This window comes from Chiloscyllium punctatum, chromosome 8 (assembly GCF_047496795.1).
Source record: "Chiloscyllium punctatum isolate Juve2018m chromosome 8, sChiPun1.3, whole genome shotgun sequence".
In the NCBI taxonomy this organism is placed as follows: Eukaryota; Metazoa; Chordata; class Chondrichthyes; order Orectolobiformes; family Hemiscylliidae; genus Chiloscyllium; species Chiloscyllium punctatum.
The window spans coordinates 89277518-89301730 of record NC_092746.1 but is presented as its reverse complement, the minus strand read 5'-3'; the positions used below and the strand labels follow the sequence as shown (position 1 = coordinate 89301730).

The window sequence follows — 24213 nt, the reverse complement described above, 5'->3', positions numbered from 1 at the left end:
CAAGTAGACTTTGTACATATATCTGTATGTTGTGTTTATATGCAATAATTGTTCGATTTGGACAAACTGTATCAGCAATATTTAGTGTAATAAGGTTTCAATTTGAAGCAAATTACAATGGTCAGATATGGCATAGTACAGTTTTAGGATTTTGCAAAGATCTTAAAAGCATTGATTAGAAACTACAATGATTATCTTGTGAAATTCCAGTGAATATGTGGTCATTCATCGCTAGCGTGTTTTAATTGTCATTTCTGACTCATAATGGCAAGGTAACTACTAGCAGTAATCTACATTTAATTATTAAAGTACTGCAGCATTAGTTTATGGATTGTTAATTTTAATTCTGAGATAGATAACATTTCCTTCAGGAAAGGTATTAGAAATATGAGCCAAAGGCAAGTGTATGAAGTTAGATCACAAATCAGCCTTGATCTCATTGAATGGCAGAACAGGCTCGAGGAGCTAAATTACTTAATCGTGTTCCTATGTGATCTAATTTGATTGTTTGGGATGGATGGGGATCAAAAATACTACAATTTATCTTTTTTTAGAATCCTGATGGGAAGCAGGCTATTACAGTGTTAGAATTCAAGAAGTAGTGTCATAACAACTCACAAGCCACATTTGTAGACCCAAAATTTTCTCCAAACCTGTGGGTAAATTTTATATAATGAGGGCATATCATTTCAGTAGTCACCCAATTTCTGGAGTTTCTACCAAAGTAGTGGAAATAGAAATAGATTTCCAGAGGCTAAAGGGATCAAGGAGTATGGGCAGAGCATGGCAGTATTCAGAATCAGTCATGATCATGTTGAATAACAGAGTGGGCTCAATGGGCTATATGGGCTTTTCTTGCTCCTATTTTCAATTTCTATAGTATGGTAGGAGATCATGAGATGTTCTCCAGAAATTACTGGTGCAGTCTTTAAGGAAAAAGTGAAAGAATAGGGGATCTCAGCTATGAGAAATAAAACACAGATACAAAGTGGGGAATAGTTGTTGGAAGAATGATTCTTTATATCGTCTATTTGTCCAATAAAAGTGAAAAAAAAAATTAATTTTGAAGTTCACCTTTTCTTGGAGAAAAACTGAAACAGATTTATTCTGATCTGGAGATCTTTATTGTAAAACATCACTGTCACCTTGGGAAAGCTATTGGTAAAACATTATCAAATTAACAAAGTATAATATAAGTAGGAGCAGGAGTACCAAATTCAGACTCTTGAACCTGCTCAGCCATTTGATACAACCATGGCTGATCTCAAGATCTAGATTAGTAATTGAAACATTAGCTTAGAAAACAAGTTACCAAATAGACAGAACTACATATAAAGGAATGGAGGGATCAAACAAAGTTTAATACTACCAATCAATATTTTTTTTGTCCCAGGATCACTCTGACTGTAAAATTGTCCATTTAATAATAAGTACTTTTCCTTAATATCTTTTATGTCAGTTTCTGAGCATTTTATACTGTCATTTCTTGAACAGCAATGATTATTTCAATGATTAAACATTTTGATTGCAAGTAGATTGAAATGAGAATTTAAACGAGTAATCATTCTGTATATGGTCATAGTAATAGTTACGCATGAGAACATGCCTCTGAGTTATTTTAGAAATGGCAACACTCATAATTACCATTAGCAATTGTGGAAATAGATTATAAGTATGTAACTGTAGGTACTTCAGATAACATTGCTGTATATTTGTAGGTTTTTAAACTATTCTAATGTGTAATTTTTAATTTATTTTTTCTTTAAGGTTCAAACATTTGAAAGTTGCAGAAACTCTGATTAGTCTACTCATCGGTCAACCTGAGGAAGTCCTTATTAATGTTGTAGGAGCATTGGGGCAACTGGCACGAGATCCGGTGATTCGGGGTGCTATCCGGAGATCAAGTGGAATCGGTCCATTGGTCAATCTTTTAACTGGAACTAATAATGCTCTTCTTGTAAATGTCACCAAAGCAGTGGGAGAATGTGCTGTTGATCCTGAAAATATGTCGTATGTACCTTCTCTATTTTTGATATGCATTAAGTTTCTGTGTTGTTATGGAAAAATATGGAAACAATTTCAATGTGCGCATCTCTGCTTTTGATCCCACTTCTATATTTTTGTTCTTTATTTTTCTATTTGCCATTCTCTGTCATTATGGTTCAGATACTTATAGGAAGACAGCAGGAGAGAAAAATGATGTGAGAAACCTGGAAATCTCAGGAAAGTAGAGATGTTGCCACATGTAATGGCAGGTCCTCAATTATTTTTATTTCTCAGTTTCTTGCCAGGAACCATGTAGATTAACAGCATGGCCAGCTGATAAACGGGAAAGACAGAAATAAAGTGCAGTGTTGATAGTAATTAGTAACAAAAACTTGCTTTTATATTGCATTTCTAACATAGTGGAACTTCCCAAGGCACTTCACAGGACATTTATCAAACAAGATTTGATGCCAACATGCTGGAGACATAACCAAATAATTGATCAGTGATAGGTTTTAAAATATGTTTATTAAATAAGAAGAGAGATCAAAATGCAGAGAGGTTTAGGGAAAGAATTCTCAAGCTTTTAGCCTGCACAGCCATAGGTGTGGTTGCCAGTAGTACAGTGATTAATATCAGAAACGTGCAAGGGCCAGAATTGCCGGACTACAGATAACTCGGTGAGCTGCAGGGCTGAAGATGTTTATTGTCTTGGGGTTGGGTAAAGCATGAAGGTATCAGAAACTAAGAAGAATTTTAAAGTTAAGGTGTTACTAGACTGTGAATCAACATGCGAGAGAGCACGGAGGTGATGGGTGGCCAGCATGCACTGTGAATTACAAGATGGCAGCAGAGGTTTGGATAAACTCAGTTTTCTGTAAGTGGGAAGATATGGGTACTATCGGAGAGTGCATTGAAGTTGTCAAGTCCACAAGTAACAAGGGCATGGAGGGGTGCTTCAACAGCAAATGAGTTGCAGCAGAAATGGAGTCATGTGATGTTATGGAGTTGATAACAGGTGATTTTTATTTTTATTTGGCTTTGTGCATGGGAAATCATGTCTCACAAACTTGACTGAGTTTTTTGAAAACGTAACAAAGAAGATTAACGAGGACAGAGAAGTAGGTGTGATCTATATGGACTTCAGTAAGGCGTTTGACAAGGTTGCCCATGGGAGACTGATTAGCAAGGGTAGATCTCATGGAATACAGGGAGAACTAGCCATTTGGATACAGAACTGGCTCAAATGTGGAAGACAGAGGGTGGTGGTGGAGGGTTGTTTTTCAGAATGGAGGCCTGTGACCAGTGGAGTGCCACAAGGATCGGTGCTGGGCCCTCTACTTTTTGTCATTTACATAAATGATTTGGATGCGAGCATAAGAGGTACAGTTAGTAAGTTTGCAGATGACACCAAAATTGGAGGTGTAGTGGACAGTGAAGAGGGTTACCTCAGATTACAACAGGATCTGGACCAGACCGGCCAATGGGCTGAGAAGTGGCAGGTGGAGTTTAATTCAGATAAATGCGAGGTGCTGCATTTTGGGAAAGCAAATCTTAGCAGGACTTATACACTTAATGGTAAAGTCCTAGGGAGTGTTGCTGAACAAAGAGGCCTTGGAGTGCAGGTTCATAGCTCCTTGAAAGTGGAGTCGCAGGTAGATAGGATAGTGAAGAAGACGTTTGGTATACTTTTTTTTAATTGGTCAGAATATTGAGTACAGGAGTTGGGAGGTCATGTTGCGGCTATATAGGACATTGGTAAGCCCTGCTCTGATTTACCTTTCCAAAACACAGCACCTCACATTTATCTAAATTAAACTCTATCTGCCACTCCTCAGCCCATTGGCCCATCTGATCAAGACCCCGTTGAACTCTGAGGTAACCTTCTTTGTTATGCACTACACCTCCAATTTTGGTATTATCTGCAAACTTACTAACTATACCTCCTATGTTCACATCCAATCATTTATATAAATGACAAAAAACAGTGATCCTTCTGGTGCACCACAGCACATAGGCCTCCAGTCTGAAAGGCAACCCTCCACTTCCACTGTCTGTTTTCTACCTTCGACCTGTTCTCATATTTCTTGTCCACATTGCTCAAAGTCTAGGAAATTTCTGCCCAAAATATTTGAGTGTGACACGGGCACACCATGCAAACTTTGCTATAATTGCAGAAGACTTACTGAAGTGGCAGTGATGCATGGAATTAATTTATATCGATAGATAGATAGATAGATAGATGGTTAGGGTGTGCATTTTGCAGTTTTGCATTTTTAAACCAATATCCCGATTATTGGCCTCCATCATGGAGTTTACTCATTTCATCCCCACTCTCTGCATCATGGGATATGGACACTGCTGATCGGTTTAGAATTTATTGCCCATCCATTGTTGCACTCCATTTGGTGTAGGTAGACTCACAATTCCGTTAGGGAGGGAATTCCATGATTTTGAAAGAAAAGCAGTATATTTTCATGTCAAAATATTTCAAACTTGCAGGTGGTGTTATAGTCATGTGACTGCTGCTCTTGTTCTTCTAGTTGGTACTAGTGGGAGGTTTGTAAAGTGCTGTCTTAATGAGCCTTGGTGAATGTCTGCAGTACATCTTGTTGATGATACACACTGCTATTACTAAGAATTGTTGATGGAGGGAATGTTTGTGGACATGATGCCAAATAAATGGGCAGCTTTGTCCTAGATGGTTGTTGTTGAATGCTATTGGAGCTACACTAATTTGGAAGTAGTCCACCACACTCCTGACCTAAGCTTTGAAGATATTGGTCAGGCTATGGGGAGTCAGGAGCTGAGTTACTGGTAAGTTACTAAAGATGCCATGAGCCATGTTTGGAGGGTATAACCCTAGACCCCCAACAGCCATTCCTGTATGGTCCAAGGACAATGGAGAAGTTGTGAGTTCTCTAGTGTCCTCCCAGGATACATGGCTGCTTAATTCTCCTCATCATGGGTAGGACAGATATGTTGTGCTTTGAGGAAAATAACATCAGTTACATTTATGGATCAAAGATTTGGATATGCCACACAAGTCATCTGTTGCACCTTGAAACAAGCCACTGGTTCAGGTCAGCTGTGACTTGGATTGCCACCCAATCCTGCTGAGAATATACCCTTCTCCAGCGGATGATACAAGTCAGTAATGATGGTCTAGTGTATCCTTAATCAGGGTGTGAGTGGAAGAAAGTGAAAGTGAAGCCTACAGATGTAAGTCTAATCAATCGCCTCCACTTTGTGGTGGATCTTCGCTTGCTGCTTCTCCCACTGGACTTTGCTGTTCTTTCTGGGTCTGCAAACAAAATAATAATTTCTGTCTTTTACTAGCTATCTTTGCAATTGTACAAAGGCCACAATGACTGTTTTCAGTGCAATTGTGTGAGATGCATGAGCACATAATTTGTGAGGAATATCAGAAAGAGAACACTATTTTATTAAAGGAACTCTTGAGCCCTCAAATCTATCACAATGAAGTCTCATGACCTCACACAGTGACATGGAAGCTTCCCAAGTAGATCATTGTTAAGTCTCAAAAATGTGTCCTGAGGTAGGTCACCTTATCCAAACGTACATTGCACAACCAAATGTGCTACGTTGAAGGAGGTAGATTCTGCCAGTAAGTAACCATAGTTTTGTGTGTGGGAAATTGTGTCTCACAAACTTGATTGGATTTTTTGAGAAAATAGCCAAAAAAATTGATGAGGGCAGAATGATAGATGATTACATGGACATTGATTGTTACATGGACATTGTCTTTGACAATGTTCCACATAGTAGACTAATTAGTAAAGTTAAATCACATGGGATTCAGGGAGAGCTTGCCAATTGGATACATAATTGGCTTAATGGTGGGAGACAGAGGCTGGTGGTGGAGGGTTTTTTTTGTACTAGAGTCCTATAACCAGCGGTGTTCCTCATGGATCAGTACTGGGTCCACTTTTATTCATCATTTATATAAATAATTTGGATGTGAATTTAGGAGGCATGGTTAGTATGTTTGTGGTTGACACCAAAATTGACGGTATCGTGGACAATAAAGAAGGTTATCTAGGATTACAAAGGACTCTTGATCAATTGGGTTAATGAGCTGTGGAGTGGAAGGTGGAGTTTGATTTAGATAAATGCGAGGTATTGCAGTTTGGTAAAACAAGCAGTGGCAGGACTTATTCATGCAAATGCCCAGGATGGTGTTGTAGAAAAGAGAGACCTAGGGGTTCAGGCACATAATTAATTGAAATCTGCATCACAATTAGACAGGGTGGTTAAGAAGGCATTTAGCACGCTAGCCTGTATTGCTCAGACCTTTTGAGTGCAGGAGTTGGGGCATCATTTTGAGGTTGTACAAGATGTTGCTGAGGCCTCTTCTGGAGTACTGTGTACATTTCTAGTGGTCCTGCTATAGGAAATATATTATTAAGTTAAAAAGGGTTCAGAAAAGGCTTGCCAGGAATGGAGAGTTTCGAGCATAAGTGTTTGAGGGGTGACATTACAGAGATTTATAAAATCAAGAAGCATAGATAAGGTGAATAGTAAGGGTATTTTCCATAGGCTGAAGGAGTTCAAAATGAGGGGAAATATTTTTAAGGTGAGAGGAGGAAGATTTCAAAAGGACATGAGGGTAAACTATTTTTACACAAAGAGGTATGTGGAATGAACTGCCAGAGGAAGTGATGGATGGGGTACAATTACAACATTTAAAAGGCATTTGGATAAGTACTTGAACTGGAAAGGTTTAGAAGGAAATTGTTTGAGCACGGTTGATATGGACTAGTTGGACTAAAGGGTATATGACTCTATGATAGTACTCACCTCCAAAAAGAGAAGGCTTCTTTTTACATCACACACCATATGTTGCATACCTACAGTTCAGTATGGCATCTGTGAAGCATTGACCAGTACTAGCTATGGAATATGTTTGTGATATTAAAAGCTCAGGTGCCACTCTTGAGTGCCTTTGTCTGATTAAATTTGCTTAGCTAACATGACAAGGAGGCAGCTAATAAGCATTATGTAATGGTTGTGACTGCTTGAGGACATAATTTTTAATATGCATTCTTGGACAATGACCTCTGAATAAGTGCAAATTGAAGCCTGATGGGTGCATTACTAAATCAATGGAGGCATGATTATTGCATTGCTCCTAATATAACCTTCAATTTAAGAAAATGTATTCTGCACAAATCGAAAGAAACAGCAATTTACTCCACCAATTTTTGTGTGCGGTATAGCCATTTTGTGCTGTAATTTTGCAGCTGACTTTCAATTCAACATGGCAAGGCTCCAACTTCATTTCAGTGTGTACAGGCTTCACCTATACCGCACAAACGTTTCCCCCACCCTTCATGCTGCCTTTTGTGTTGCTGTTCCGGTAGGACCAATGAACTGTCAGCCTCCTGCACTGCTCCTCTCTTTCTGATCAGCCCCGGTACAACTGTTAATGTCCCTTTTTTTAAAGTCATTCACAGGGTGAGGGCATCACTGGCAAGGCCGGCATTTATTGCTGATCCTTAATTGCCCAGAGGACAGTGAAGATCAACCACTTTGCTGTGGGTCTGGAGTCACATGTAGGCCAGATCAGGTAAGGATAGCAGTTTCCTACCCTAAAGGACATTAGTGAACCAGATAGGTTCTTCCAATGATCAACAATGGATTCATGGTCATCATTTGACTTGTAATTTCAGATAATTATTGAATTCAGATTTCACCATCTGTCATCTGTCATCTGACCCAGGGTTTGAATCTGGGTCCCCAGAACATTATCTGGGTCTCTAAATTAATAGTCCAGCGATAATACCACTAGACCATTGCATCCCAATTTTACCACCAGGGACCATGACTTCGTAAACTCCCATGAAGTGTTGGCCCTACACTCTCCCCATGTAGTGGATAGTGTTACCACGACCTGTTTGAGCACTGCTTTCCAGAGCACCCCATCCTCTTCTATTCCCTTTGATGTTCCATTTACTATCTTTAACTTCCCCATAACTGTCACCCTTTCTCCAACAACCCAGTACAATGAAGACTATTGTAAGAGTTGTATTGCCCACTTTCTGCAGAATCCTTAGATTCTGCCTCCTAATTATTATTGAGCAAACCCCTAGGACTTACTATAATACCCTCCCCTGTCAGAAAAGGTTGACAGAATAGCTCTGACTGACCACAGCCCACCCCCTGGATTGATACCTCACAGAACGCTGACTGACCTACCTGTAATCTCTGGACTGCTTGTATTTGACCTGCAGGACTGACCATGATCGAATCTCAAGACTGCAAGGATAGAGATCCCCAACTCTCATAGGACCAAGTGCCTGACTGACCATAGATTTCTCCCAATGCTGTATTTGGATAAGTACCGTAATTTAATCTGGCAGTGGCTCTTGTGACATTACTGTGGTTTTACGAGGTGCATTTTGTCCTTTTTTTATGATGAAAGGTTGAGACAGAGATAATGAGCAGTTTTCCCAAGGCCAATAAAGTAAATAGCTTGTGAGGCCTTAGGATTTTTTGTTACAGAAGCGTGAAACAATAGAATAAACCTGAGTGAGTAGACTCAAGCTCATACAGAACTGGGATTTTTAGTTTTAGCTTTAGATGCTGGGGTCTTGAAGCTGGATGTGGAAACTTATTCCTCTCTGTGTTACAGCTAAAAGCTGGGGTTCTCTTCCTGATGCTAGACTTGCACATGAGACTACTATACTGAATTTGCCTTTACCAAGAGTGTGTTTATGGGATGTTAGTATATTGGAACATTTCATTAGTATTGGTTAATATATATATTATTTTGTTAAACATTTCAATAGAGTTACAGTTAAGCCAATTCTTTTATTTTAGTTCATCTATATTTTAACTGTAGTGTAAAAGTAAAATGTATTTTACTTAAAGTTAAGTAGTTTGACCAATCAAATTGCAGCTGGAACATAATGCCTCACACCTTTAAAATAAGATGTTTGGGTTTAGGCTGTCTTCTTAATATATTTTGAGTGGGTTTAGTCTGGTCCACAATAGCCTAATTGATAATAACCCTCATTCACCCTGGGGCATAGATTTAAGATGAAGCTCAGGAAATTTAGAAGGGATGTGAGAAAAAACTTCACTCAGAGGATGGTGGGAATCTGGAACTCACCACTATAAGGGTGGCAAAGGCAGAAACCATCATAGCATTTAAGAAGTATTTAGATGTACACTTGCAATGCTAAGGCTAAGGGTGAAGTGCTGGAAAATGGGATTAGAATAGTTAAGGTTTTTTTGACTGTTGCAGACTTGATGTACTGAAGGCCCCTTTTCTGTGCTGTAGACCTCTATGACTATATGACTAAGGACTACTCTCCTTTGATTTTTACATTTTCACATTTACTTGAAGCTTATGCAGTGTGTTTGCCACATAAATTGTTGGCATATGCTACAGGTATGAAGTTGATATGGCATGATGCCATGACAATACAACATGTCCATCCCCTCGACTCTTTGGTGTTCCCCATGTGACAAACTGCCTACCTTTCCATCTTCACTGAAAGGAAATTCAAGCCACAGAGGCTGGCAATCTGTAATTAAACATTGAAGTCCCTGTGCATGAGGAAAGCAATGTGACCACACAGACACTGGCAGCTTATAACTGAGCACTAATGACTGTGGGCACGCATTGCATGTCACAGAGAAGCTGGCAGCCTGTTGCGAACTACTGAAGACCTAAAAAAAGCAAAGCAAGCTATGGAAGCTAGAAGCCTGGACCTGCACTAAGAAAGGAATGTGAACCACACAGAAACTGGCAGACCTTATGTCAGTGCTGAAGACAGTGAGTGAGCACTGCAAAAGCAGTTAGAAATAGACCCAGACTGGTTGCCTCCAAGTAAAGGCAAAGTGAGTGAACACGAGAAAAATGAGCTAAGAGTCATAAGCTACATTCAGTGCTAATACGCAAGATGTGTGCATCTCTATCACGACTCACAGGGGTAACCCTGCTATTCTTTGGAATAGAATTTAGAATTTTTAGAATTAGCTTTATTGTCATATGTACTTGAATGAGTACATTGACAAGTGTACAAGTTGCCACTTAGGCGCAATCTTAGATAAAAAGGTCCCAAGGTATACCTTTTTCAATTACAGTTCTTGAAAAATAGAGAAGTAACAAAGTCCAACATTGCAGATTTTATGAATAAATTATAAAATGCCTCCAGTTCGCATCGGGCCTTGACTCCAGACCAGAAGACACCACTCCATACTGGCTGAGAGGACTCCATGTTGGTCTGGCAGACTGCCACGTCAGGCCAAGAGACCACGGTGCTGGGCCAGAAGGCTGCCATCCCGGGCCAGTGCTTTTTCTTTATTCATTCATGGGATATGGGCATCGCTATCTAGGCCAGCATTTATTGCCGATCCATAATTGCCCAGAGGGCAGTTAAGAGTTAACCACATTGCTGTGGGTCTGGAGTCATATGTAGGCCAGACCAGGTAAGGATGGCAGTTTACTTCCCTAAAAGGCATTAGTGAACCAGATGGGCTTTTTGTTGACAAACAGCAATGGATTCATAGTCATCACTGGACTCTTAATTCTTTTATTGAATTCAAGATCCTCCATCTGCCATGGCAGGATTCAAACCCAGGTCCCCAGAACATTACCTGGGTCTCTGGATTAACAGTCCAGCAATAATACTACTGGGCCGTCACCTCCCCCTCTCAGCTGAGGCTGAGAGTTCCAGTGTTGGGGGTTCGGAGTCTAAGAGTTTAGAAGCTATGAGGTCCAAGGTCAGGAAGAAAGAAAAGGAAGAAAAGAAAACCAAAGAGGAAAATAAAGAGTAATATAAAAGAAACAGACGAGCTCTGGCTGAAGCATCCTATTCTGCTACTATCTTGGAATATTCACAGAATTGTCAAAAATATTAAAGATTGTAAAAGATCTGTAAAACTCCACAATATACCAAGCTTCTTGACCCAGGTTGACAGAATGCATGGACAAAGAATTGTGATGTATTAGAAGTAATTGGACTGTAACTACAGATAAACATTTATGAAGTAATTAATTAAAACTCTAATCTCATTATAAATTTTTCACACACAAATAAATCTTAGGTTATGGATGGGGGAATTGACAGGCAAGCAGTTTAATGATGTTTGTTCACAATTTTTGAGCTAGTCAGAATGCTGCTTCTCAGTCGTCCTTTCCTGAATGCTTCCCCTGGTTTGCAAGAAGCCTACATTGTGGGCTTACTAATGAAAGGCCTCTGAATTATCAATTAAAGACTACAGTTTACAGCAACTACTGAAGGAAAGATAAACTGGTTTTCATCAGGCTTAGTGTGGCTTACTGCAGAGAACAGAGAAAGAGGTCCTAAGCTGCTGTGGCCCAAAGGCTTTGCTGAATCTTGTTGACAGTCCCAAGCTATTCATCTACCTCAGAACCAATCATATAAATGTAGATCTAAATATAGATCTGTGTCATTCGTAACTGGTCACTAGTCCACATACCACTCTGCTATTTGTTGCCACTCATGCTCCACTTGAACACAGCCCTTTGCTCCAGTTCATCTGTAACCACAGCTGTAACCCACATTTGTGCAACAGTGTTCACAATGTGCATCAAAGTACTTACTTTTAAAGCATGCAGTAATCATTGCAATCTTTGGTTTTAAAACAGTTCTTTATTCATTTCAGTCCACAATTAGATAAGGAGCTAAATGTAATATCTCCAAGTTTGCAGACAACATAAAGATGGTGGGAGGGTGAACTGTGAGGAGTTTGTAGAGATGCTTTACTGTCATTTGGACAAACTGAGTGAATAGGCAAATGCATGGCAAATGAAGAATAATGTAGATAAATGTGAGGTTATCCATTTTGGTAGCAAAGCAGGAAGGCAAATGCTATGTTGGCCTTCAGCTGAATGCAGGAACAAGGACATCTTACTGCAATTATACAGGACCTTAGTGATATATTACCTGGAGTACTGTGTGTAGTTTTCATCTCCTTATTTGTGAGAAGATATTCCGGACATGGAGGGAACACAACAAAGGTTTGCTAGACTGATTCATAGGATGGCAGGATTGAAGAATGAAGAGTGATTGGATCAATTAGGCTATGTTCACTAGAATTTTAAAGAATGTGTTGGAAAGATCTCCCTTGCAGAAATATTGCATCATCTATAACTACGGATGAGATGCTTAATGATTAGACAGTGGCCAATGTGTCTTTGTTTAAGAAGGGTTGTGAGGAAAATCTGGGGAATTACAGACCTGTGAACCTGACTTCAGTTGTGGGTAAGTTGTTTGAGGTGATTTTAAAAGATAGGATTTTTTGACATTTAGAGAGGCAAATTTTGATTTTCAATAGTCAGCATGGTTTAATGTGAAGAAAATCATGTCTCACAAACTTGATTGAGCTTTTTTGAGACTTATTTAAAAGTTTACTGATGACACCACTCTTGTTGGTCAGACCTGAAACAACAATGAGACAGAATACAGGAAAGAGGTTGAGTGCTTAGTGCCATGGTGTAACAATCTCTCCATCAATGTCAGCAAAATGCAGGAGCTGGTCAATGACTTCAGGAAGTAGAGTGGAAGGCAAGCCCCTGTCTGCATCAGTGGTGCTGAGGTGGAGGTGGTTGAGAGCATCAAGTTCCTGGGAATGATGATCATCAACAATCTGTCCTGGTCAACTCTCATCAATGCAGTGGACAAGAAAACACAACAGCACTCTTTCCTCAGGGGCTAAGGAAATTTGGCTTGCTCACAGAGACTCTTACCAATTTTTATAGGTGCACCATAGAAAGCATCCTGTCTGGATGGGTCACAGTGTGGTATGGCAACTACTCTTCCCAAGATCGCAAGAAACTACAGAGAGTCATGAATGCTGCCCAGTCCACCATGCAAACCAGCCTTCCATCAATTGACTCCATCTATACTGCCTGTTGCCTCAAGAAAGTAACCAACACAGCCAGAGACCTCTCCCACCCCAGTTATACTCTCTTCCACCCTCTTCTATTGGGTGGAAGATATGAAAGTTTGAATCTACATAAAAACAGCAAGAGCAGCTTCTTCCCTATTGTTATCAGACGTTTGAATGGAACCTCTCAAACGTTAATTCTGATCTTTCTCTGCGCACCTTCTCAGCAGCTGTAATATTGTATTCTGCCCTCTGTTCTGCTATACTGATGCACTGTGTATGGTACAATCTCCCCATATAGCAAACAAAACAATACTTTTCACAGTATCTCGGTACATGCGACAATAAATCAAGCTTATTCAGTTCACTATAACACTTGAGACAACATTCAGAGCAGCTACACTGGTGGAGGATGACCAAATTGTAAAACTTTAGGTATTGGCTTCCAAAATGGAGACAGTAAAGGCACTGTAAGTATTAAAAAGACATCTGGATGTTTGTGGAGAGATGGAATCTAGTGCATAGAAGGATCTCTGCCATCTGGAAAATGATGACTAATTTTTCATGCACAATTTAACAGGCAAAGATAACTGATTTTATAAGCAGTTCTCTGTTGTTGCAAACAACTGCTCCACTGTATGATCTGATCATTTATTTTGTTACAGATGCTCAGTGAATTGGCACTACACAGTACTTTTTTGTGTACAGGATATATGTCCTGCAAATGCACTTTAATTTGCAGAATACAGTAGTACTGCAGCAAAACAGTTCATTATAACATGCATTTTATAATGCTGTAAGTTTACTTCAGTATTTCAGTAAAGTAGATAAAATGCATTCGTCATTTTAAACTCATTGAATCAGTGATTCTAAACCTATAATGGCAAGTTTCTATGGTCCTAATGCTTTATCAGCACTCACAGAAGATGTGTAATCAATTGTCAAATATATCTTGAGGCTCTAACTTCTAATAGCAATATATTGCCTACTCGTTTGACAAGTTTTAATGTTTTATGCAATATTTTGATTATTATCACTTTCTGTTTTGCTTTCTCAAAAATATAAGGAAAAGCATACAGCACACAATACAAAGCATTGTACCTTCTGGTCTAATTGGCAATGAGATTGGAGCCAGGACAACAATTAAAATAGGCAGGGAAGGCATACTGAAACCCAACACCTTCCTGCCTCCAACCATATTAAGTTCTCTGTGGCAAGGTTGATAGCTGGCCTCCCACCCTGCCACTAATTGAGGCCCTTAAATGACCAACTAATAACCAGTCCATGGCATTAAGCCTCTCGCTACTGGGATTAATACAATTGCAAGTGGACCTGCAAAAAGTAGCACTTCAACAGAGAAGAAAAAGGAATGCAGGCTGCTTGTCTGCTTGGGTTGTTGTCCTAACGGTTTACAATTCTCCTGAGTTTTGTACTGTCTGCAAACTTTGAAATTATCCCCTGCTCACCAAGATATTGATCTTTTGTTTTGGAAAAGCAAGTGTCCTAATACCAGCCTCTAAGGAATTCCATTACAAACCATCTTCAATTCCAAAAAGTACCCATTAGCCATTAATCTCTGTTTCCTGTCCCTCAGGTATTTTTGTTTCCACATTGCTCAGTCACTTTTATTTCATGACCTATAAACTTCCCTCACAAGTCTATTTGTGGCACTGAACAGAACTAGACAGAATACTCAAACTAGCTAACAGTCTGTACAACTTAGGCCTCTGGCAAAACTTCAGTAGCAAACAACTAACAGGACTGTTGATGATGACTTGTAGACATTCAAAATCACTTTAATTTTGTATTAATTGTCCCTTTTCTGTAATCCAGAATCCAATTCACTTTTTGGGTCTTTATTATCCTAGAGACTTGAATTGTTATTCTTAAAAATGATATAGTCATAAGCCTATTGTGTGTTTTACTATACAGACAGAGTGAACTACAGGCATTACTGAATTTGGCAAAGTCATAGTTTAAATAATTTAAATATGCTCTTTGCACTGTTTCCTTCAAAGCAGAGAATGGAGTGGCAGTAATAAGTGTGGAATGAGGAATGCAAAAGTATTTAAAGTTCTGCCAATGAATGGGTGCTGTTTTATTTTCATTGAGCCAGAACAGTATGTTCTGGCAAATTCTTGTGAAGATGATGTCTGGAGCAAATGATAAAATTGTCCTTTTCAATAAAACAGTCTGGTTGTGTTGCTAAAGGAGGTACAGAAGGTCTTTGACATGGCTAAGTAGATATGCATAGCTCAGGAAATATAGTTTCTGGTCCAAGTTCAAGTGAGTACCAGATGCCTGATGTGCTTTGATCCCACTGCATGAGCTCCTCTTCCTCCTCCAAATCAATAACAGCCTTTGGCAGGCCCAATTGGAATCTGGTTGCAATGGAGTTGGCTGGTGACAACATTGATGTGACTGGCAGTCCTCTGGTAAGACCTTTCGCAAAACTTCAGTAGCAAACAACAGAAATAACAATTGCAGAATCAATAATATGGTATGGTGAATCAAAAGAGTGGCAAAAAATGTCCCATCTGGGATTCAGCAAGAATTGTACATATGTCTGTTGGTTAAATTCTAGTAGATCCCATAACATATTTCATATGCAGAATTGACAGTTCTAAATTATTTGTCCTGTGAAAATCTACCTGAATGGTGAAGTGTCAATAGCTCTTAACACTTCAAAACCTAACTTCTTCACTCAAAGTTCAGTTGCAAACTTCAGTGGGTACAAAAAACAAACGAATAGTGGAAATAGATCATTGCACCTAAGTTAAATTGAAAGCTATGACCACAATTAAAGAAGGTCCTAGAATAGTGGTGATCAAATTCTAAGTACTTTTGGAAAAGTTCAAATGGCAGCTCAACTCACTAATAGATGTTACCAGAGTTAAAATGATGGAGATTGTGACCTGGCAGACAAAAATTGTTATCTAGTTTATAGCAATAGTAGATAAGTCAAACTCCACAGTGAAATTCAGGGTGTTAAACTATAGCTTTTATTTTTCTTTCTGTTTATATTACCTGTCATTCACTGAAAATATTCACAAGAGGATGCCAATGCATAGTCAGTGTGATAGTTTGAACGCAAGAAATGTCGGGAATTAGGGTGATGAACTTAGAGTATGGATCAGTACTTGGAGCTACAATGTTGTGGCCATTATGGAGACTTGGATATCACAGGGACAGGAATGGTTGTTGGATGTTCCAGGGTTTAGACGTTTCAAAAGGAATAAGGAGAGAAAAGATGTGGGGGGTTGCTAATCAGGGAGAGTATCATAGCTGTAGAAAGGGAGGTTGTCAAGGAGGGTTTGTCTACTGAGTCAGTCTGAGTAGAAGTCAGAAGCAGGAAAGGAGAAGGCTCTTTATTGGGAGCTTTCTATAGACCCCCTAATAGCAACAGAGACACATAGGAGCAGATTGGGAGACAGATCTTGGAAAGGTGCAGAAGTAACAGGGTTGTTGTCAAAGGTGACTTCAACTTCCCTAATATTGATTGGAACCTCCTGAGTGCAAATAGTTTGGATGGAGCAGATTTTGTCAGGTGTGAAGGATTCCTGACTCAATATGTAGATAGGCTGACTAGAGGGGAGGCTATATTTTGTTTGATGCTTGGCAACAAACCAGATCAGGTGTCAGATTTCTCAGTGGGGGAGCATTTTGGTGATAGTGATCTCAACTCCCTGACCTTTACTATAGACTTGGAGAGTGATAGGAGCACATTGTATGGGAAAGTAATTGGGGGAGGGGAAATTGCATTGCTATTCGCAGGAACTGTGGACCATAAGTTGGGAGCAGATATTCTCAGGGAAATGCACAACAGAAATGTGGAGGTTGTTTAGGGAGCGCTTGCTACAAGTGCTGGGTAGGCTTGTCCCACTGAGGTAAGTAAGGGATGGTAGGGTGAAGGAACCTTGGATGACAAGAGATGTGGAACACCTAGTGAAGAGAAAGAAGAAAGCTTACTTAAGGTTGAGGAAGCAAGGATCAGACAGGGCTCTAAATGGTTACAAGGTAGCCAGGAAGGAACTGAAGAATGGACTTAGGAGAGCGAGAAGGGGTTGTGAGAAAGCCTTAGTGGATAGAATTTAGGAAAACCCCAAGGCATTCTACATTTATGTGAAGAACAAAAGGATGGCCAGAGTGAAGGTAGGGCCAATCAGGGATAGTGGAGGGAACTTGTGCCTGGAGTCAGAGGAAGTAGGGGAGGTCCTTAATGAATACTTTGCATCAGTATTCACTAGTGAGAGGAACCTTGTCATTTGTGAGGACAGTGTGAAGTAGGCTGATGCATTCGAACAGGTTGATGTTAAGAAGGAGGATATGCTAGAGATTTTGAAAAACATGAGGACAGATAAGTCCCCTGGACTAGACAGGATATACCCAAGATTATTACAGGAAGTGAGGGAAAAGATTGCTGTGCCTTTGGCAATGATCTTTGCATCCTCACTGTCCACTGGAGTAGTACCAGATGATTGGAGGGTGGCAAATGTTATTCCCTTGTTCAATAAAGGGATAAGAGATAAGCCTGGGACTTATGGACCAGTCAGTCTTACATCAGTGGTGACAAGTTATTAGAAGGGATTCTGAGACACAGGATTTATGATTATTTAGAAAAACATAGCTCGATTAGAGAGAGTCAGCATGGCTTTGTGAGGGGCAGGGCATGCCTCACAAGCCTTGTTGAATTCTTTGAGGATGTGACAAAGCACATTGATGAATGTAGAGCAGTGGATGTGGAGTATGTGGATTTTAACAAAGCATTTGATAAGGGTCCCCATGGTAGGCTCATTCAGAAAGTAAGGATACAGGAAACTTTGGCTGTCTGGAAACAGAATTGGCTGGCCCATAGAAGACAGAGGGTGGTAGTAGATGGAAAGTATTCAGCCTGGAGCTCGGTGACCAATGGTGTTCTGCAGGGATCTGTTCTGGGAGCTCTGCTCTTTGTGAATTTTATAAATGAGGAAGGGAAAGGATGGGTTAGTAAGTTTGAAGATGGCACAAAGGTTGTTGGAGTTGTAAATGGTGTGGAAGGCTGTTGTAGGTTGCAACAATACTTTGACAGGATTCGGAGCTGGGCTGAGAAGTTGCAGATGGAGTCACAACCTGGAAAAGTATGAAGTGATTCACTTTGGAAGATCAAATTTAAATGCAGATTACAGTGTTAACAGCAGGATTCCTGGAACAGAGGGACCTTGGGACCTACGTCCATAGATCCCACAAAGTTGCCACCCAAGTTGATAGGATTGTTAAGAAGACATATTGTGTGTTGGCATTCATTAGCAGGGGATTGAGTTTTAACAGCCACAAGGTTATACTTTACTAAGACCTGGTTAAACCACATTTGGAATATTGTGTTCAGTTCTGATTGTCTCATTATGGGAAGAAAGTGAAAGCTTTAGAGAGGGTGCACAGGAGATTTACCAGGGTGCTGCCTAGATTGTAGGTCATGTCTTATGGAGAAAGGTTGAGGGAGCTCAGGGTTTTCTCATTAGAGCGAAGAAGGATGAGAAGTGATATGATAGAGGTGTACAAGATAATGAGAGGCATAGATAGAGTGGATAATCAGAGACTTTTTCCAATGGTGGAGATGGCTATCATGAGGGGCCATAATTTTAAGGTGTTTGAAGGAAAGTTTAGGGGAGATAGCAGAGGTAGTTTCTTTACACAGACAGTAGTGGATGCATGGAATGCACAGCCAGCAGTGGTAGTAGAGTAAGATACATTAGAGACATTTAAGCAACTCTTGGATAGTCACATGGATGATAGTAAAATGAAGGGTATGTAGGTTAATTTGATCTTCGAGTAGAATAAAAGCTCGACACAACATCGAAGGCCAAAGGACCTGTACTGTGCTATACTGTTCTATGTTCTATGTTTCTATACTCTATTTTCTATGTACTTCTAAAAAGCAAACATAAAAGTTAATTACACAAAAGAAAACATGAATTAGTACATAAGAACATTAGAAATATGAGCAGAAGAAGGCTATTCATCCCTTCAAGCCTGGCCCACCATTCCATAAGATCAAGGCTGATCTGCCCAGGCCACAACATCCCTTTTGTGCTAGTTCATCATAGACCTGAACTCCCCAACTGCAGCTTCCACAAAATTCTTGAATGGAGAATTCCAGACATTCACTGTCCTCTGAGAGAAGAAATTACTTTGCATCTCCATTTTAAAGGAGTGTCCCTTCATTCTGAAATTATGATCCTTAATTCGAGATTTCCTCACGAATGGAAACATCTTCTCAACTTGTACCCTGTCAAGCCTGTTCAGAATCTTGTGTATTTCAATCAGACGACTCTCTCATTCTTAAACTTTGATGGATAAAAGCAGAACCTGTTTAGCCACCCTTGGTATCTGAACCCCTTTATTGTAGGAATCAACTGAGTGAATCTCTTTTGAACTCTCTCAAATGTCAACTCTTCGTTTTTTAAATATGTGACCAAACTGAACATGTACATGTGTAACAAGACATCCCTATTTTTAAACCTGTAGCAATAATAGCCAAAATTTCATTTACCTTCTTATTTGCTTGCTGCATTCTTGCATGCAAACTTCCTATGTTTCATGCACAAGGAGCACCTAGATCCCTCTGTGCTGCACTTTTCTGAAGTCCCTCCTCATTTAAATAATAGCCAGCCTTTTGATCCTTATTCCCAAATTCTATGACCTCGCACTTACCAACATTAAACTCCATCTGCCAAATTTTGACCATTCATTCAATCTGTCTATATCATCTTGCAGAATCCTTATGTCTTCATCACAACATGCCCTCCCAACAATTTTTGTATCATCAAGTTTTAAATATATTGCATTTTTCCTCCCTCTTCTAAGTTATTAATATAGAAAGTAAATATTTAATGTCCCAGGACTGATCCTTGTGGCAACCCACTAGTTACATCTTTCCAACCTGAAAAAGACTCATTGATCCCAACTCTCTATGTTCTGTGTGTTAACTAATCCTCAATCCATGCTAATACATTATCTGCAATACTGTGAGATCCTATCTTATTCTAGCAATCTAAATACACTACAACTCTGCTTGTTAAATCTTCAAAGGATTCTAGCATTTTATCAAATTTGATTAACTTTTATAAAACCATGCTGACTCTGAATGCATTCAGCGTTTCTAAATTACTTGCTGTAATGGAGTCTGGAATTTCCCCAATGATAAATGTTAGGCTAATTGGCCTACAGGTTCCTGCTTTCTATCTCAATTTCATCTTGAACAGGGGAATAATTTTAGTGGTTTTCCAAACTTCTCGGCCCCTCTTGAAATCTAATAAGGTCTGAAATATCTTGACCAATGACCACTATCTCTATGGCCACTTCCATTAAATAGTCAAGTCCTGGCGATTCAAATGCCTTCAATTTCATTATGTTGTCATATACTTTGTCCCTCGTGGTAAAGACTGTTACAAATTGTTTCCACCCATTAGCTTCTTTGAGAATTTGAGAATTTTATAGTGCCGTCCATTGTGAATACCGATGCAAAATATTGGTTCAAGCTGATTGCCATTTCCTTGTTCTCTGTTATTATTTCCCCAATCGCATCCCCCAAGTGTCATGCAATCAGTTTGACTGTTCTCTTTTTATATATCCATAGAGGATCTTGCTGTTTGTTTTTTTTGTTGCTGGTCAATTTACTTTGATAATCAACTTGCTCCCTTTTTATTAGTTTTGTTAGTAATCCCTTTCTAATTCTTAAAATAATTTCCAATTCTCAAGCTTACCATTAGTCTTTGTTGACTTTTTTATGCCTTCATTTTTGATTAGAAACTCTCCTTGACCATCTTTGTTAGGTGCAGGTGATTTGTCCTACTCATCATGTCTTTATTTTTGACTGGAATAAATTATTGCTAAGCATTATGAAATAATTGCTTAGATGTCCACCACTTTTCACCTATTCACCTATCCCTTAGTCTATTTTCCCAGGCCCGTTTAGGCAACTCTTCTTTGTATCTCTGTAATTGCCATTATTTATGTTGAGGACTCTGGTTTGAGACCTGAGTTTCTCTTCCTCAAACTGAATTTGACATTCTACCATGTTGAGATTGCTATACCCTAGAGGATCCTTAATTACGAGATTTGTTATTAATCCTACCTCATTACACATTATTACACTAAATTAGCCTATTTCTGGGTCAGTTCTGGAATATATTGCTCTAAGAAACAATCTCTGAGGCATTCCATGTTACTTTTGCCCATCTGATTTGTCCAGGTACACTGCAGATTAATAACATCCATGACAATTGAAATGCCATTGTTGTTACATGCCTCTATTATTTCCCAATTTGTCCAACAGTGAGGCACTACTTGGGACCAACAAATGACTCCCACCATGTTTTTTTTCTTGCTATTCCTTATTTCCACCCAATCTGATTGCATATCACAACCTATTGCACTGGTATCATTACTCACCATAGTACTGATACCTCCCTTTATTACTACATTACCTCAACTCCCTTTCCCTATTTTCTGGAAGGTTAAATATTGTTGTACATAAAGTTCCTAGTATTGGTCACCTTACAACCATGTTATCATAATTGTTATCAAGTTATTATCAATTGTTTCTATTTCATTTGTCAACTTATCTATCTTGTGGAACATGCTATATGCATTCAGATAAAGAACTTTAAGTTTTGACTTTTTATCATTATTACTTATTCTGCTGCACTGTTCTGCTTATATTTTCAGCCCTTTCCTGTCTGCTTATATTTTCAGCCCTTTCCTGTCATACTTTGATTATTATTTTCGTCTTCACCACCCTGCACCTCTGTACCCTAAGTTTTGATTTTTTTTCCAAATTTCCCTTCCGTTGAACCCCAACTAATGAATTTACAACCCTATCATCAACCCAGATTATTTGATGCATCAATGATTCATCAAGGCACTGGTCCCAGCATGGTTCAAATGAAGCCCATTTTGATGGAACAGCTCTTTTTCCCCTGTACTGACCCATGAATGTGAACCCATTTGTTCCACACCAATCTTTGAGGCACACATTTGCCTCTCTAATCTTTATCATCTTGCACAAATTTGCACCTGGCTCTGTAAGATGAGATCACATGGAATCGGGGGTGGGGGGGCTGGCAAATTGGATACAAAATTGGCTTGATGGTAGGAAGCAGAGGGTAATAGTGAAAGGATGCTTCTCAGACTAGAGGCTTGTGACTAATGGAGTGCCTCAGGGGTCGGTGCTGGACACATTGCTGTTTCTTATCAATGATTTGGATGAGAATATACAAGGCATGATTAATAACTTTTCAGATGACACTAAAACGGGTGGTATTATGGGCAGTGAGGAAGGTTATTAGAAATTGCAGCAGAACCTTGATCAACTGGGGAAGTGGACAAATGAAGTTTAATATAGACAAGTGTGAGATCTTCTATTTTGGAAAGTCAAATCAAGGTAGGTGTTTCACGGTGAATGTAGGGCCTTAATGAGTATAGTGGACAGAGTTTAGGTGCATGGTTCTCTGAAAGTGGAATCACAGGAAGACAGGTAGTGAAAAAGGCTTTTGGCACACTGGCCTTCTTCATCAGCTGGGCATTGAGTATGGAAGTTGGGAAGATATGTTGCAGTTGTACAGGACGTTGGTGAGGCTTCACTTAGAGTATTGTGTTCAGCTTTGATCACTTCATCATAAGAAGGACATTATCAAAACTGGAAAGAGTGCAGAAGAAGTTTAGAAGGATGATTCTTGGACTCAAAAGACTGAGTTATAGGGAGAGACTGGACAAGCTCAGACTTCTTTCTTTACAGCGTAAGAGACTGAGGCGGGATCTTACAGAAGTGGAAAAGATCATAAGAGGCATGGGTAGGGTGAGTGCACTCAGTCTTTTTCCCAGTGTTGGGGGATGCAGAATGAGAGGGCATCAGTTTAAGGTTGAAGGGGAAAGAATAAGAGAGAACCTGAGGGGCAGCTTGTATCATAGAGGGTGGTACAGTTATGGACCAGGCCAGACCACCCCCCCTAAAAACATTTTAAGAAGGTAGCCCAGAACCTAACTCTTCTAGTTGATTTAAGCAGATGTAAGGTGCATATTCCTGGAGCAATGAAGCTGGTCCAATCACTCGGTTTTAAACAAAAAAGAAATTATTTGTATATGGACGAAAGAAAACCAAATTTAGAATAACATAACTATTTGAAAACCCAACTGACACAAAAACGCAGCTTAACAAACAGCTATTCTGATTTCCTGCAGCATCCCATAAACAAACATCTTGGCAAAAAAGTAAATTGAAATACAGGTTCTTACAGGAGAGATGTTAGAGAGAGAGAGGATCAGCCAAGGATAGTTTGCTGAAACATTGAAACTCTTTCCACTGCAGCAGCTTCCACTAGGTCCCCAGCTGAAACTAACCCAAAACTAGAAAAAAAATCCTGAACTGGGAGAACTGACCAATTCCCTTTCATTGTGCAAGTGTTTAGAAAAAACCTGAAAGCGTTTTCCGATTGTTGACTGAGGCAGCATCTGTTAGCCATTATTGAAGTAGCAAGTTCAGACATTTCAGCACCTCTGCCTTTACAAACCCTCTCTAAAAAACCAAGAACAGAATAACCTTGCAGCATCATCACACATCCCCCTCTTAAAGGAAGAGCCGTCAATATCCAAAAATGGCTTCATTTTAAAACTGCTAATTTTAAAATGTTAGCACACTACAATACATATACATTACATTGACTATAACCAAGTAAACATGCACTACTACATTCTGTTTCAGTCCATTTACTCCTGCCACTGAGTGTCTTCGTTTCTCATCCAAGTATTGACAATGCATCGGCAATCATGTTTTCTCACCTGTGGGCCGTATGCACAATTTTCAAATTGAAAACAAGTTCCATCTAAACAGTCTGGAATTTTTTGTCCTTAAATTTCTCCATACACTTCAATGGGTATGATCAGTGTATATGTTTGTCCCAGATACATTACTGGTAACATAAACGTTCAAATGTAGTAATGCCAACATAAGCTCAAAGTCTTCTTCTCAACTGTCAAATATTTCTGCTGACGAATGTTCAATTTCCTGGAGAAATATCCGATAGGTCTTTCGATCTTCTCGTCATCTTCCTGTAAGAGCACAGCACCAACTCTCTCATCATTCGCATTCATAGCCACCTTGAATGGCTTTGCATAATTATGTGTGGCCAATACTGGGGCAGTGATTAGCTTAGCTTTCAGGCTGTCAAATGCTTTCTGACAGTCTGCCGTCTGCTGCAACTTCTTGCCTTTCTTTAGTAGTTCAATGAGTGGAGCAGCAACACTGCTAAAATTTGGTACAAATTTCCAATAAAATCCACTCAATCCCAGGAATTGTGTTACAGCTGT

The 24213-nt window shown here is 39.5% G+C and overlaps 1 protein-coding gene across 2 annotated transcripts in view; it reads left to right on the top strand.

The window, feature by feature from the left end:
* odad2 (outer dynein arm docking complex subunit 2) overlaps positions 1-24213 on the top strand; it is a 390232-nt gene that overhangs the window by 253478 nt on the left and 112541 nt on the right. For both annotated transcript variants that reach the window (XM_072576026.1, XM_072576027.1), the window contains exon 16: positions 1768-2010. In XM_072576026.1, the coding sequence (XP_072432127.1) occupies positions 1768-2010 (243 nt within the window). The remainder of the gene's footprint in view (positions 1-1767; positions 2011-24213) is intronic.